Source organism: Muscardinus avellanarius (genome assembly GCF_963383645.1).
Source record: "Muscardinus avellanarius genome assembly, chromosome: 12".
NCBI classification, from domain to species: domain Eukaryota; kingdom Metazoa; phylum Chordata; class Mammalia; order Rodentia; family Gliridae; genus Muscardinus; species Muscardinus avellanarius.
Window position 1 is genome coordinate 55,687,513 of NC_137798.1, and position 17,532 is coordinate 55,705,044.

Below are 17,532 nucleotides of genomic sequence, written 5' to 3' on the forward strand. Positions count from 1 at the left end.
TTATCTTTAACCTGTCCTTGTGTATTTGGTTGCAGTAGTAATAATAATATATGATGCTTTGTGTGTGCCAAATATCATTCCTATTTATTTATTTAGTGGTACTGGGTATGGAACTTTGGATTCCATACCCGGGAACTGAGTTCTGAAGGGCCTCATTAAGTAGCTGAGGCTGTCTGCGAACCGCAATCCTCCGGTCTCCACCTCCCGAATAGGTGCGCCACCACGCCCGGCTTCCAAGTACTTTATATGTATTAACTCATTTAATCCTTAAAACAATCCTATGACATGGGTGCTGTTGTTCCCATTTTATGAAAAAGGGATCTGAGCCCCAGGAATATTAGTCACTTGCCTGAAGTGGAGCTGGATTCAGGCCAGACTTTCTTTTTCTAAAATAACCTGATCCATAAGCAGTTGACTTTGTTTCATATGCTTTTTTTATATGATAGACTCATTTTTGTGGTAATTGGGATGGAGCCCTCCAGGGGCCTTCTGCCTTCAGACTACACCCACAGCCCTATTTTGTATTTATTTTTTATTTCATTTTTTGCGATACTGGGGATAGAACTCAGGGTCTTTCTACCTCCGAGCTATTTTTTATTTGGAAATAGAGTCTTACTAAGTTGCTGAGGCCTGCTTCGAACCTGCAATCCTCCTGTCTCAGCATCACAAGTACTAGGATTACAGGCATGCACCACTACACCTAGTGCATGTTTATTACTTAGTACCTAGTCCTAGAAATATTAATATTATCATTGATGAAGCTAATTGATGGCTGCATCATGAGAGGATCTTGTAATTCTGCTTATTGTCACCAGATGTCTCTCTCCTTCTACTTTAAGTTATAGGCTACTATTGCTTGTTTTGGGTTTTCTTGGGGTTTTGTTTGTTTGTTTGTTTTGCATTGCTGGGGAGAGAACATGAGGCCCTGTGGATACTAGGCAAGTGCTCTAGCAGGAGCTATACTTTCCAGCCCTTACAGACTACTGTTAAGATGATCAAACAAGTAAAATAAAACCAATTTTATTTGTATTTTGATACCACTCTTATTCATTCAGTTAGCCTTACTTTCCCCCTGTTTTCTTCAGTGTTTAGATGTGTTTATGTCTTACCTTTGTTTACAAACACACCAGCCAATTTGTGGTGCTTCCCTCTAATCCTTTATATTGCCCTCTTTGTTCCCCTCTCTTTCCTCCCAATAATATTCAAGCATCCTGAAAATGTTACCTCTCTCTCTACTATTTTGTTTCCTGTTTGTCTCCAACTTATTGGTATTCAATTTCATCCCTCCTTACTCCTCTAGAACAGTTATTATAAACACTATTGATCTATGGGTTACTGAAGTTATTAATATTTAATTTATAAAATCTAACAACTCTAGTATAGTATTAAATAGTCTCCTCCCTCCTCTCTTTCTTGAAATTATATTCTGTTGATTTTCTTCTTACCCCTCTGCCCATTCTTCAGTCGTGTTTGCAAGTTTGTTTTTCTATTATCCCCGCCCGGCCCCCGCCAAACCCCCATGCCTTTCTATTTTCAGTGCTGGGAATTGAGCCCTGCCCTTGTTTGTGCTAGTCAGGATCTATACCACTACATCTCCAGCCTCTCCTGTGAAATACCAACCCAGTTTTCACTTCAGTGATTCTCACATTTGTATTTCAGACCATACTTACTGCACAACTTTTTTTACACACAAACGTGATAGATAAATGATGAGTGTATGACATATTTTATGTGTACTTTGTTTTTCTTTTCTTTTTTTTCTTTCTTTTTTTTTTTTTTTTTTGGTGGTACTGGGGTTCCTGGAAGCCCTCCTTCCTCCGGGCTACACTCCCAGACCTATTTTATATTTTTGAAACAGGGTCTCTTACGCCAGCACGGCTGGCTTCGAACCTGCGCGATCCTCCTGTCTCCGCCTCCCAAGCGCGGGGATTACAAGCGTGCGCCACCACGCCCGGCTTTTCTTTTCATTTTTAAAAATTAAAATTTAAGCCAGGTGTGGTGGCGCAGGCTTGTAATCCCAGCATTTGAGAGGCTGAAACCAGAGGATTGCAGTTCAAGGACAGCCACAGTTACTGCTTAGTGAGGCCTTTTGCAACTCAACAAGACCCGGTTTCCAAATAAAGAATAAAAAATCGGGCTAAGAGTGTAGCTCAAGAATGCCCCTGGGTTCCATCCCCAGTATCACAAAATAAAATAAAATAAAATTGAAAACTATTTTTTCATAAGATGGCTTTAATAAATATAATAATTTCTCTTTGCAGAAAAAACCTGTCGCCAGTACAGCAAGTAAACCAAAACAAGATGATGGTGGAAGGATGGCAGCTAGAAATCGCCTTGCTGCCATAAAAAATGCAATGAGAGAGAAAATGAAGCAGGAGGAACATACCAAGGCAACAGGTGCCGCGGTATCAAGAGAAGTTGACAAAATAGTATTTGATGCCGGGTTTTTCAGAGTGGAGAGTCCTGTCAGATCCTTCTCAGGTTAGTTTTCACCTTTTGGTTAAGTCACTGGCTCTTCAAAGATAAGAATAGTGGTGGAAGCTAGAGAAGTAAAGTGATTTTCTTCAGGTCAGTTAGAAGTTGAGTCAGAATCACATGCAGAGGAAATTGGGTAGCAAACCTTAACACTTCTTTAGTCGTACTTTAAAGTTTATGGAAGGCAGGCTTGTTTTCGTTTTTATTAGAGTTAAAAGTTTTACTCATGTCTTTTTGAAAAATAGTAAATGTACTAATTTTCTAATTTTAAAATATTGTATTAAGCCAGGCATGGTGGCATGTGTTCATAATCCCAGGCTAAGACAGGAGGATTGCAGGTTCATGGCCAGACTCAGCTACTTAGTAAGGCCCTCTGAAAGTTTAGTGAGATCCTGTTTCTAAATAAAAAGTAAAATAGGTCTGGGAGGGTAGTTCAGAGGTAGAAAGCCTCTGGGTTCAAGCCCTAGTACCACAAATAAAATAAAATCTTAAGGGCCGAGGATGTAGCTCAGTGGTAGAGCTCATATCTAGCATTTAAGAGGTCCTGAGTTCAATTCCTAGCACCAAGAACTAAACAAAAAATAAAATATACTAGTGAAATCGGGGGTTATTTTGTGTGTGTGGTGCTTAGGGTTGAACCCAGGGCCTCACACATGCAAGGCAAGTGTTCTACCACTGAACTATATCCCCAGCCCCTGAAATCAGGTTTTAATGCTTAAGGAGATCGTGAATTTCCAGCCACTTTTCAGTAGCAGTTTTTCATAGATTACTCATTAAATATATTTATCTCAGTTGAAATTATGTATAAGCCACAGGTTTCCACTAGGAAGCCTGTGTCCAATTGGATATTGTGTGTGCGTGTATGTGTGTTACTAGGGATTGAACCCAGCATTTTACCTTTAAACTACACCCCTAGCTCAATTTTATTTCTTATTTGGAAACAGAGTCTCACTAGGTTGATGAGAGTCTCACTACTTGCCAAGACTCTCCTTGAACCTGTGATCCTCCTATAAGCCACCCAATACTAGGATTTTTTTTTTTTCATTTTTTTTTCAGTACTAGGGATGGAACCCAGGGGCACTGTACATCCGACCTACATCCCCAGCTCTATTTTTTAGTCTTTTTATTTTTGGAACAGGATCTCACTGAGTTGCAAAGGGCCTTGCTAAGTAGCTGAGGCTGTGAACTGCCATCCTCCAGTCTCAGCCTCCTGAATGCTAGGATTACAAGCACGCACCACCACACCCAGCTCGCTAGAATGTTTTCTAAAAGTAAACCCCTACTTCTCTCTAATACATGCTATCAGATATTTTTATTAAAATATAAATAAAGCACAAATATATTAAGCCTCCTGTTTTAGGTACAAAGGCTGGCGTGACTTTGATTTGTTTTCTTTAAGCAGTTGTGCTCTGGATACCCAGGCATCTCCTCCACTGTTAATAGCATGGCCCCTGGCTACTTTTCAAGGATCCTAGTGGCTTCTCTCTCTTTTCTTCTTTATACCTGGTTCAGGTCTTACGATCTTTTAAAACTGACTTTCAGTTACAAAGTACAGTTTATGTGAGTCTTGTTAACATATAGTCCTTATAGAAGCTCCTCTCCTCCCATTTGCCAACCCCTAGAGACAATCCTTTCCATTCTTATTGGAATCTTTTGTTGTTTAACACCATCTCTCTAAATAAGGCCTTTTTTCTCTCTTTCTCTTTCTCATGGGGATGGAACCCAGAGGCATTGTGCCATGGAGCTACACGCCCAGCCCTGTTTATTTTAGTCTCTTTATTTCTTGAAACAGGATCTCACTGAGTTGTGAAGGGCCTTTTTTTTTTTTTTTTTTTTTTTTTTTTGGTGGTACTGGGGTTCATGGAAGCCCTTCTACCTCAAGGCTACACTCCCAGACCTATTTTAAATATTTTTATTTGGAAACAGGGTCTCTTACGCCAGCACGGCTGGCTTCGAACCTGCGCGATCCTCCTGTCTCCGCCTCCCAAGCGCGGGGATTACAAGCGTGCGCCACCATACCGGTTGCAAAGGGCCTTATTAAGTAGCTGAGGCTGTCTGCAAACTGGAACTGTGATCCTCCAGTCTCCGCCTCCCGAATGCTGGGAGTACTGGGATTACAAGCGTGTGCCACCACGCCTGGCTAAGGCTTTGTTGTTTAAAACATATTTTTCTTCTGGTAGATTTGTTATCTTTCCTTCCTGTACTTATTATTTTCTTTATCTAAGAGGATTTCTTCAACTTAGAAAAGGCTTTTTTTGTTATTTTATTCTTTGAGACAGAGTCTCACTAAGCTGCCTTGAACTGTCTTCCTCCTGCCTCAGCCTCCTGGGGTTACTGGGTTTACAGGCATGTACCACCAGCCTGACTCGGTTTCCTAACTGTGACACTAGCTATCATGTTTTTCATTTCAGAGAGCTCTTTCCTATTCCCCAAATGCCCTGTTTTCTAACCTTCTGCATAGTGTTTCATATTTGCACCTTCTCACCATTGTGTGGATAGTGATAATGGTTTTATGCTTTCCCCCCATTGTAGTCAGTATTTGTTTCAAGATGGTTTCATCTGTTTTGTTTTCTGTCCCTCGGATTAGATGTTTTTCCCAGGAATCTGATCCTTTACTACTTGCTCATAGTCAGGAATGGGTACTGACAAGAGCCTCTGAGCGCATGGGTAGAGCCTTACCGAGAGAGAGCTGGGCCGTTATGCCAGGAACCTACACATCGCTGCATTTGAATCTTTTCTCATAGGCTATTTGGATTCCCCAGAGAGAATTATTCTCCTCTGCTGCCTGGTGGGTAAAATTTTGGCTGCCAGCCATTCAGGAACTATTAGGGGAAGATAAGCCGAGTGTCTCAGCAGTTGATTTGTAAATATGTACCTGTGCCTTTATTTTTCATATATTACCTCATCTTTCAGCTTTATCTATATTCCCCCAAACCAGAAACCCTCTGTTTCTTCTTTGAGGAAATAACCTGGTAGTTTTTGTTTTTTGTGGGGAGGGATGTTGCTTTGCTATGCAGTGATCAAAGGACCTCTCCTCTAATTAGTCCTCTACTGACTGTGAACTCCTCGTCCTGTTCTGAACTCCATTTTATCTCCACTTTGAAAGATACAGTGGGGACACCAGTTCTTTTGAAAGATTCTGTGGCAGAAATAGGATTGACTCTCTTCTCTTCTGATTGGTGGTTTAATATTCATTTGTTTGGATTTGCTAGATAATATCCCACATGTCAATTTACACTCCAGCTTTCAGAATGGTCTCATTATTGTCTCTTCTTCAGAATCATTTTTCCTTGTAGAGTTCTGCCTTTTCTGATTATTTTTGTTAATGTTACGGTAGGATGTCAGGTGGAATCACAGACTAATGTGAGGGTCTAATATCATCTTTAACAGAAAATCCCAGGAGTCTAACAAACATTACTTGACAGGAGGAAGAAACTAGTTAGTAGGTAGTAAGACTCATTAACCTAGTGAGACTCTATTTCAAAATAAAAATAAAACAGGGCTGAGCTATACCTCAGGTAGAATGCAACTGGGTTCAATCCCCAGTGTCACAATATAGATAGATAGATAGATAGATAGATAAAAACCAATAAGTAGGCTTTGTACTTTCTTCCTGGTTATAAAGAAAAATTAATAAAACTTTTTGGTGTTTTGATGATTTTGTGTGTGTGTGATATCTTTCATCTTCTAGTACTTTCTTCTGACTGTCCTTCTCAAAGACGTGGAACTCCTAAATCTGTGAGCAAAGCTGTGCGTGAGAGCACAGCTGATACAGACCCTCTAGGACAAACAACGTCATCAGAGAATCCTGATCCTCAGAGGACCAAAAGTGAACATGTTGATGAGATTTTGTTTTCAAATACTCCCGAAAGCAGGTATTTATCATGTTATTAAGAGTTTAACAAATGCTGGTATGAAATATTTAGATTCTCAAGCAGGTAATATATTTCCAGCATATATTTTAAATTAATTGTATTTATTTATTTATTTATTTATTTATTTATTTATTTATTTATTGCTGATGGGATTGGGAATTGAGCCCAGGGTGTTCTATCTCTGAGCAACACCCCTAGCCCTTTTATTTATTTATTTATTTTTAATTTTTAATTTGGAAACAGGGTCTTGCTAGGTTGATGATAGTCTCACTACTTTCTGAGGCTGTCCTTGAACCTGTGATCCTCCTGTCTCAACCTCCGAAGTACTGGGATTACAGGCATGTACCACCACACCCAGCTTTAAGCTTTACGATGACCTTATAACATAGGTAAATCTTCCTTTTCATAAATAAGGAGCCAGGCATGTGGTATGTACCTGTAATCCCAATATTTTTGAACCATTTAGCAAGACTCTGTTTACAAATAAGACCTAAAAAGGGCTGAGGTATAGCTCAGAGAGGAATGCCCTTGGATTCAACTCCTAGTACCCAAAAAAAAAAGAGGAAATGGAGTCTTAATATTTCAGATTAGAGCTGGCGTATAGCACATGCCTGTAGTCCCATCCTCTCAGGAGGCTGAAACAGGAGGATTACTTGTGTCCCAGACCTATCTGGGTAACATAGTAAGACCGCATTTCAAAAAAACAAAACAAGCCAGGCGTGGTGGTGCACATTTGTAATCTCAGTACTTTGGAGGCTGAGACAGGAGGATCACAGGTTCACAGCCAGCCTCAGCTACTTAGTGAGGCCCTCTGCAACTTAATGAGACCCTGTTTCAAAATTAAGAATAAAAAATAGGGCTGGGGGTGTAGCTTGGAGGTAGAATGCCCCTCAGCTCAATCCCCAGTATTGCAAAAGAAAAAAAAAAAATTCAGGTTGCTAATTGGTCATGTTTAGATGGGCAAAGTACATTCTGTGCAGCACTACAAAGAAAAGATGCAATAAGGTATCCTTTGGTGTTCAGTAGATCTGAGCTAAAACACAGCTCTGTGACTTACTAGCTGTGAAACTTTGGTTCAGCTTAACCTTCAGCTTCCTCCTCATCTACAAAACAACAGTGCTGGTGATTCTCCCTCCAGGGTCATTAAGAGGTGAACACTTTTGCCGGGCATGATGCCACACGCTTGTAATCCTAGCATTTGGGATGCTGAGACAGGAGGATCGCGGGTTCGCAGACAGCTTCAGCTACTTAGGCCCTTGGCAACTCAGTGAGACCCTCTTTCAAAATAAAGCATAAAAGATAGGGCTGGGAGTAGAGCTCAGATGTAGAATGCCCCTGGGTTCCATCCCCAGTACTGCAAAAAGAAAAAAGAAGGAAAAAAAAGAGGTAGACACTTTTATAGTAGCCTTTAGAAAAGGTACCTCAAATTGCCATCTTGACAGATGGCAGAGCATAGAGAAAGGAGAGTTGGTGTGTCCTGAACAACGATTTGGGGATAGAGATGGTTCTAGGTTCTTAATTGTATCATCTCATTTAATCACTGCAAAAGCCCTACAAGGTAGTAGATCCCCATTTTTCAGTTGAGAAAACTTGAAAAGTTCAGCTTATGACCGGTGAAGCTGGATACTGTCTGCTTTTTTTCTACTTCGTAGCACTGCCTCTACACAAATGCATCAAAAGTCCTCGTTAATGGAACATGAGTGCACAGTGATGATAGGAAAGAGGTATTTTAAGTTGGAAATAAAATTATAATCTAGTACCAAGAAAAGACTCTTGGGTTTATCACTAATCTGGAAATGGGACAGAATCGAAAATTCAGTTATTGTAGCAAATTGCACTAAAGAAATGAGGAAAGTAGGAAAGGCATCTATGAATTAAAGTAGGCAAAGCAAATGACAGTTTTTATTTTGAAATGCTTAAATATTTCATGGAATGAGTTTTTTCAGGTTTTAATATATGCCAAAAGTCTTTTTAGGTTTTATGAGGATAAAAATCTTTCAGGTATTATAGAAATCTGTAGGTTATAAAAGATCAGTTTATTATCATTTTTTACTTTTATATATCCTGTAGTTTATTATCTTGTACTAGGAATAGCTATACTTTTGAGTCATACTACAAGTATTTCTTAAAAATTTACTTAATTGCTAAAAAACAGTCCTGAAAAGGGCATCTTAGAATAAACAACTCTGTACAATAAAGGCAAAGTGAAGCAAGATACTAGAAAAAGAATAAATTAAAAAAAAATTCAGAGATTGAGATAAATATTTTCCTATGGGTTGGCAGGTGGGTACTGGGAATTGAACCCAGGGGTTTTCTACCTCTGAGCTACACCCTCAGCCCTATTGAATTTTATTTCAAAACAGGGTCTCACTAAATTTATGGTGGGTATACACTAGCATTGAACCTGTGGTACTACTATGAGACAGATATTTCTAATAAAATATGAATTAAGAATTTCATAATAAAAATATGTTGTTCCTAGCATTTGGGAGGCGGAGACAGGAGGATCGCGCAGGTCGAAGCCAGGAACGCTGGCTTAAGAGACCCTGTTTCAAAAAAAAAAAAAAAAAAAGTATAAAATAGGTCTGTGAGTGTAGCCCAGAGGTAGAAGGGTTTCCAGGAACCCCAGTACCACAAAAAAAAATTGGGGGGGGGCTGGGACTATATGGCTCGAAGGTAGAGTGCCCCTAGGTTCAGTAACAGGTACTCCCAAAAAAGATAGTAATATGCTTAGTTATCTGAGTATAATGCTGCTCTTTTGTTTTTGGCTCTTTTCTTTTTCAGGAAGAGCATAGTAGAAGATGCTCAGTGTCCTGGATTGCAGGGTTTAATTGAAATAAACCATGTGAGTCCCATTTCAGAATGGTAGATAGCCCAGTACATCATTTGCTATGCCATTATATGTAATGCCTCCATAAACAACACCCAGAATTTCCATTGGACATCTAAATCAGTCATTTATTCAGAGTGCTTGTTTCAGTGGCCTTTAGATTGTTTGAAACCATGCCTTTTTGTTCTTCAATCTATATCAAGATGAATACAGAGCCCACAAAGTAGAGAAGCAGAAAAAGTAGAAAGGTAGAGAAATCAAACTTGGGCCACTTTTTTTCTTTTTTTTCTTTTCTTTCTTTTTCTTCCTTTTTGGTACCAGGGATTGAACCCAGGAGCATTCTACATCTGAGCTACAACCTCACCCTATTTTTTATTCTTTATTTTGAAACGGGGCCTCCCTAAGTTGTGGGGAGCCTCACTAAGTTACTGAGGCAGGCCGCAAACCTGCAATCTTCCTGTCTCAGCCTCCCAAGTACTGGTATAACAAGTGTGTGCCACCACACCCAGCTATGGCCATTATTTTTGTAAACCGCTTCACTGTAACATAGCAATGCTTATTTGCTTATGGTTTATATCTAGCTGTTTTTGCAAAGCATTGGTGGAGTTAATAATGAGATTCTGGCCCACCAAACCTTCTACATTTACTGTCTAGTCCTTCACACAGAATTTTTGCTATTCCCTGGAGTGTAGGTACTTGTAGAGAATCTTGCCTTTGTTCCTATTTCTTCTATAATGTTATTTGAACAGATTGTCATGAAGCAAGACAGTAAGATTTAGTGTTCTATAGCTTGTGTTCAGAATGTCACTTTTCTGTTTTTCTTACTTGATAGCAGCAAGACTTCTATTGTAATATAATGACCACTTTTAATTCCAGGATGTAAATAAGATAAACTGTGAGATGGATTGCTTACCTGGTGAAAGAATTAGTTTACCTCTTCTCACTGGTGGAGTAGCAGAAGATATTACTACTAACAAAAAAGAAATTTCAGAGGTTGTAGAAACAACGGAAACAAATTCTTCAATTACCTCACAAGGTGTTTTGATGAGTAGCCCTGAAAAAAATATGCCATCACAACATAATGCCTTGCAAGAAGAAGCTAAAACTTCTCAATCAGGTAAAATCACTTAAAACACAATAAGACCTTGTTGAAAAATGAACTTGGGAAGCTGGGCGTGGTGGCCTACACTTGGAGTCCCAGTACTTGGGAGGCTGAGACAGGAGAATCACAGGATCTTGGCCAGCCTCATCTACTTAGTGAGGTCCTCTGCAATTTAGTGAGACCTTATTTCAAAATTAAAAGTAGGACTAGGGATGTATCTCGGAAGTAGAATGCCCCTGGGTTCGATCCCCAGTACCACCAAAAAAAAGAAAAGGAAGAAAAAAAATGATCTTGGATTAAGGTATAAATTATCGTAAATCTGAGTACCAGTTTCTAAAGATGAGAGTTGAGGAATTGGATGCTCACCATAAATATCTCATGAAAATTACGTGAAGCTTGGTGTGGTGGTGCACGCCTGTAATCCCAGTACTTGGGAGACTGAGAGAGAAGAGGCACAGGTGGAAGACTAGTCTCAGCAACTTAGCAAGACCTGTTTTAAAAGAAAATTAAAAAGACCTGGGGGTGTAGCTCAGAGTGCCCTGGGCTCAATCCTCAGTGTCAAGAAAATAAATAAATAAAGGCTGGGGATATCACTCAGTGGTAGAACACTCCTGGGTTTAATCCCAAATACTGCAAAAATAAAATATGCTGTAGCACACTTCTCTTGATCCCAAACCTGAAAAATAGCCTATTTTTCCTCCTTCCTCATAATTCCTACCTACTTTGTGACTGTTCTATAAGAGGAAAAAGAACTTATGTTTTTGTTATAATATGATGTGTTCTAGTTATATTTGTTATTTTCATCTGCTACTCTGTGGTGTTGGCCTGAGGCCTAATGTGAAATAAAATGGTAAAACTATGGCCAGACATTTAATGTCCACCAACTGCACTTGATCGGCATCTTTTGGGTGCCTTTACTATTACAAGCATGAGATTTCTTTGTAAAAGACGTGTGGACGTGTGTGTGTGTGTGTGTGTGTGTGTGTGTGTGTGTGTGTGTGTGTTGCTGTGAATTGAACCCAGGGGCATCGTACCTTTGAACCACACCCCAGTCCTATTTTATTTCTTTATTATGAAACAGCCTTGCTTGGCAGGGTGGTGCATGCTTATAATTCCTGTACTTGGAAAGCTGAGAAGAATCACCAGTTCACACCTCCCAGCCTCGGCTATGTAGTGAGGCCCTCTGCAACTTAGACCCTGTTTCAAAATAAAGAATAAAAAATTGGAATGGGGATGTAGCTTAAAGGTAGAATGCCCCTGGGTTGAATCCCCAGTTCTAGGGGGAGAAAAAAAATTCTTGCTAACTTATTGGGGCTGGCCTTAAACCTGTGATACTCCTTTCTCAGCCTCCTAAATTACAGGGATTATAGGCATGCACCATCGTGCCTGTCTAGAAGATACTTTATACTGAAATTAAGGAAAACAGTATTATCAAAATAGGGGTGTGTGAGCCAGGCATGGTGGTGCACGCTTGTAATTCCAGCATTTAGAAGGCTGAGACCAGAGGATCTAGGTTTGTGGACAGTCTCAGCTACTTAGGCCCTTTGTAACTCAGTAAGACCCTGTTTCAAAATAAAGAGTAAATAATAGGGCTGGGGTTGTAACTCAGAGGTAGAATGCCCTGGGTTCAATCTCCAGTACCAAAAGAAAAAATTAAATAGGGGTGTGTGTGTGTGTGTGTGTGTGTGTGTGTGTGTGTGTAGCATAAAACAGCCTCTATTTTTGTTTTGGTATTTGATATGTAGAACTTAAGTTAAAAATTGTTTTCTCTTGTTTTTCAGTACTATTTGATAATAAAAGCCTCACTACCGAATGCTACCTTCTTGATTCAGTAAGTTTTCCCACTTAATTTGACAAATTTTTTTTATTCAATTTGTTTTTTAAAATAAAATAAATACTACTTTTTGTATGTGAGGTTTAAATTTATGTTTTATTTTTTTTTTGTTTTTGTTTGTTTTTTGTTTTTGCGGGTGTGGGGATGGAACCCAGGGGCATTTGACCTCCAAGATACACCCCCTGCCCTATTATTTTTTTTATTCTTTATTTTGAAACAGGGTCTCACTAAGTTGCAGAGGGCCTCACTAAGTAGCTGAGACTGGCCACAAACCTGTGATCCTCCTGTTTTAGCCTCCCAAGTACTGGGATTACAAGCATGGGCCACCATGTCCAGCTGTTCATATTCTTTTAGATTGCCATGTTTATGTCCTGATATTATGTTTGGAAATTGCTCAGACTTTTAATGAATTCTTGCCTCTAAATCTAGTTCAAATCTTAGCCCTTCTTTGTGGCCTCCTTCTAAAACTCTCCTCTTTCCTTTTTTAATTTATATTTAGACAAGTGTATAGGCACATAAAACATATATTTAATCTCTTATTAAAAGCGTATAGCCGGGCGTGGTGGCGCACGCTTGTAATCCCCGTGCTTGGGAGGGAGAGACAGGAGGATCATGCAGGTTCGAAGCCAGCCGCGCACTGGCTTAGGAGACCCTGTTTCCAAATAAAAATGTAAAAATAGGTCTGGGAGTGTAGCCCGGAGGTAGAAGGGCTTCCAGGAACCCCAGTGCCACCAAAAACAAACAAACAAACAAAGAGTATAGCTGAGCGTGGTTGCACACGCTTGTAATCCCAGCATCTAGGAGGCAGAGACAGGAGGATCTCAGTTCGAGGACAACCTCAGTTACTTAGTGAGGCCCTTTGCAACTCAGTGAGACCCTGTTTTAAAATAAAGAATAAGAGCTGGGCGTGGTGGTATACACTTGTAATCCCAGCATTCAGGAGGCTGAGACCAGAGGATTGCAGTTCACGGACAGCCTCAGCTAGTTAGTGAGGCCCTCCATAACTTAGTGAGACCCTGTTTCAAAATAAAGAATAAAAAAAATAATAGGGCAGGGGGTGTATCTTGGAGGTCAAATGCCCCTGGGTTCCATCCCCACACCCGCAAAAACAAAAAACAAACAAAAATAAAACAGGGCTGGGGATATGGCACCACCACAACTTGCTCCAGCAGTTTATTTTATTTTGGTGGTACTGGGGATGGAACACAGGGGCCTTCTATCTCCGGGCTACACTCCCAGACCTAATTTTTTATATTTGAATTGGAAACGGGGTCTCTTAAACCAGCTGAGACTGGCTTCGAACCTGCGCGATCCTCCTGTCTCAGCCTCCCAAGCACGGGGATTACAAACGTGCGCCACCATGCCCAGCTTCCAGCAGTTTATTTTTAAAGTTCATTTTCAAGCCAGGGGTTCAAAGCCAGCCTCAACTACTTAAGTGAGGACCTTTGCAACTCAGTGAGACCCTGTTTCAAAATAAAGAATAAGCCAGGCATGATGGCGCACGCTTGTAATCCCAGCATTCGGGAGGCTGAGACCAGAAGATCACGGTTCGTGGACAGCCTCAGCTACTTAGTAAGGCCCTCTGCAACTCAGTGAGACCTGGTTTCAAAATAAAGAGTAAAAAATAGGGCAGGGGGTGTAGCTCGGAGGTCAAATGCCCCTGGGTTCCATCCCCAGACCCCTCCCCCCCCAAAAATAATAATAATAAAAAAATAAAATAAAAAATAAAGAATAAAAACTAGGGCTGGGAGCTGGGCATGGTGGCACATGCTTGTAATCCCGTGCTTAGGAGGCTGAGATAGGAGGCTCGCACAGATTCGAAGCCAGCCTGAGCTATTTAGTGAGGCTCTCAGCAACTTAGTGAGACCCGTTTCCAAATAAAATAGAAAATAGGTCTGGGAGTATAGCCCAAAGGTAGAAAGTCTCTGGGTTCTACCCCCAGTACCAACAAAACAACAATAACAACAATAAAATAGGGCTGGGGATGTCGCTTGGAGGTAGAATGCCCCTGAATCACACACACACAAAAAGTTTATTTTCTTTTAACCTCTCACAAAGTACAGATGTTTAACCTGAGAAGTGAACCCAAAAACTTACATCTGAACTCCAAAATTATACTACAGGAAAATTCCAAGATAAAAAGCAACAATATAATAATACGGGTGTGGTGGCGCACGCTTGTAATCCCTGTACTTTGGAGGCTGAGACAGGAGGATCGCACAGGTTCAAAGCCAGCCTCTGGTGGCTTAGAGACCCTGTTTCCAAATAAAAAAATATAAAATAGGGCCGGGCGTGGTGGCGCACGCTTGTAATCCCCGCGCTTGGGAGGCAGAGACAGGAGGATCACGCAGGTTCGAAGCCAGCCGCGCGCGCTGGCTTAGGAGACCCTGTTTCAATATAAAAATGTAAAAATAGGTCTGGGAGTGTAGCCCGGAGGTAGAAGGGCTTCCAGGAACCCCAGTACCACCAAAAAAATAAAAAATAAAAATAAATAAATAAATAAATAAAATAGGTCTCGGAGTGTAGCCCAGAGGTAGAAGGCCCCTGGGTTCCATCCCCAGTACCACCGCCAAGAAAAAAAAGCAACAATATAATAACCTTGGATAAACTGATAACTGTTGGTGTCTCAAAGGTCTCTGCATGCCTTTCATCACATGAAGACACACTCAGTGAAAACCTCCACAGCTGAGGGAAGGTGCATAAACAGACTATATGTCCCTCTTTGAATGGAAACACTGGTTGCTCTGACACTTGGGCCACCTTATCCAGCAAGACTGATGGTAATTAAAATGATTATAACAAACAGTGATGTTTTACAAAGCCTTTTCACAGACTCAGCACAAAGCTTTAGGATTTTGAAAGGAACATTATACTATCCTTGGTAGATGATAATAATCCTCCTTTGGGGAAAGTACTTTTGGCTTTGACTAAACGCTTGACCACAGGTCACCAAGTTACCATGTGAACTACATTTTATTAATGGGTTGTATCTGACTCATCAACCCACAAAATTGGGTGTGTATAGCAGCACTCTGTCATCAAGAGGAAGTAAAATATGTAAGGTTGGGTCTGTAGGTCCTGCGGGCACGTATAAGCTACAGAGGCTAGTGGTTCACGATGCTACTCCTGCTAAATTGCCTCCTTCCTCTCAACTTGCACCTATGGACCCACAGGGAGCTCTCTATGACCAGCTGACCAAGGAAGAAAAAACTCAGACCTGATTTTTTTGTTTTGTTTTGTTTTGTTTTGTTTGCGGGTCTGGGGATGGAACCCAGGGGCATTCGACCTCTGAGCTACAACCCCTGCACTATTTTTTATTCTTTATTTTGAGAAAGGGCCACACTAAGTTGCGGAGGGCCTTACTAAGTAGCTGAGGCTGTCCATGAACTGCAATCCTCTGGTTTCAGCCTCCCAAATGCTGGGATTACGAGTGTGCGCCATCACGCCTGGCTTCACAGACCTGATTTACAAATGGTTCTGCATAACATTCTGGCACCCCTCGAAAGTGAACACTACACTCAGGAGTGGCCCTCAAAGACTGTGGTAAAGAGAAATTTTCCCAGTAAGCAGAACTTTGAACACCACAGCTCATTTATCTTACCTAAGAGAGATGGCCAGAGATTTGGATCTAAGCTGCTTCACATGTAATAAACAAATGGTTTGGTTAGGAAAAGGAGTGTAGACGAAAAGATATGTGAACATACCACTTCAGTCAGGCTCAGAGGTAAAGACATCTGAGTCCAGTATGAATGTTCACCAACCCGAGGAGGAGTTTCAATACTTAGTAGAAAAGAGGACCTATTCCGTGGATGTGAGTCAGCCTCTTGCCCCACACACCCCTCTCTTTACCCAGTGGCTTCATGAATTAAACGTTTAGGGGAAAGATTAGTCCCTTTAATAAATGGTGCTTGGAAAACTAGATATTCAAAGGAATGAAACTGGATCCCTGTCTTATACCACTCAAAAAATTAACTTGAAATGTACTAGTTATAAATTCAAGACTTACAACAGCACCAGAAGAAAGCAGCCAGGTATGTGGTGCATGCCTGTGATCCCAGTACTTGGGAGGCTGAGAGAGGAGGATTTCAGCTTCAGCAACCTTGCGAGGCCCGACACAACTTAATGAGACGCTGTTTGAAAATAAGAGGACACACACACGGACACACACACACACACACACACACACACACACAAAGAATACAGGGGAAGTTCCTTGTCACTGGCAGTGATTTTCTGAATACTGTACCAAACGCAAAAATAAACAAGTGAGTATATTGCACTAAAACACTTCTGAACAGCAAAGGAAACACTCAACAGAGTAAATAGACAACCATGAAATAAGTGAAAATATTTGAAAATCATACACCTAATATGGGGTTAATATCCAAAAATATATATGGAATTCAAGCAACTCAATAGCAAAAAAAAAAAAAAAATCCAATTAAAAATGGGCAGTAGACCCCTGAACTTTTTTAAAGATGACATATAGATAGCCAACAAGTATAAGAGAAGTTGCTCAACATCACTCATCATGAGGGAAATGCAAATCAAAACCATATGAAATATCACCTCACACCTATTAGTATGGCTACTTGATGTCTTTTTGATAAAAAACAAAAGCATGGGTGAGGATGTAGAATGCCCTATTGGTGGGAATATAAAAACTGTATAGACATCATGAAAAAGCATGAAAATTCCTCAGAAAATTAAAAACAGAACTACCATATGATCTGGCAATCCCACTTCTGGGTGTAAATCCAGAGGAAATGAGATCAGCATGTTGAAAGAAATCTGCACCACCAAGTTTATTGCAGCACTACTCACAACAGCCAAGACATGAGACAGCCTAGGTGTCCATTAACAGATGAAAGAATGAGAAGAAACCCTTCCACTTAGGATAACATGGATGAAGCTGAAAGGTATTATGCAAGGGAAAATAAGCCAGACAGTGAAAGAAAAACACTGTATGATCTCACTTTTATGGAGAATCTAAAAAAGTTGAATTCATAGAAATAGAAATAGAAAATGGTGGCTGCTAGGGATAAGGGCTGGGAAGGTGGGAATGAGATGTTGGTTAAGAGGTACAAACTTTCAGTTAAAAGATGAGTAAGTTTTGAAGATCTGATGTATAGCATGGTGACTACAGTGAATGATACTGTAGCACACTTGGAATCTGCTAAGGGAGCAGATCTTAAGTGTTTCCACTCACAGTGTGAGATGATGTGTTAACTTGATTATGTTAATCAGTTCCTAATGTATACATACATCAAATGATCACACTGTATAGCTAAAATATTTATAACTCTATTTGTCAATTATACCTCAATATAGCTGAAAAAAATGATGGCAAGGATGAAGGTGATGAATGGGCTCAGCAACACGGACCTACTCACCCAGGCTGGCCTGTCTCCAGCCA

The 17,532-nt window shown here is 40.4% G+C and overlaps 1 protein-coding gene across 1 annotated transcript in view; it reads left to right on the forward strand.

Annotated features, from left to right (window-relative positions):
- The window catches only part of LOC308271012 (disks large-associated protein 5-like), a gene marked incomplete at both ends in the record, with an annotated part of 34,127 nt that extends 18,790 nt beyond the window's left edge, over window positions 1-15,337 (forward strand). Inside the window, 5 exons of the mRNA XM_080707146.1 lie at window positions 2,262-2,481; window positions 6,167-6,350; window positions 9,135-9,195; window positions 10,057-10,297; window positions 15,192-15,337. Of these exons, the coding sequence (XP_080563272.1) occupies window positions 2,262-2,481; window positions 6,167-6,350; window positions 9,135-9,195; window positions 10,057-10,297; window positions 15,192-15,337 (852 nt within the window). The remainder of the gene's footprint in view (window positions 1-2,261; window positions 2,482-6,166; window positions 6,351-9,134; window positions 9,196-10,056; window positions 10,298-15,191) is intronic.
- Between the last annotated feature and the right edge of the window lie 2,195 nt (window positions 15,338-17,532).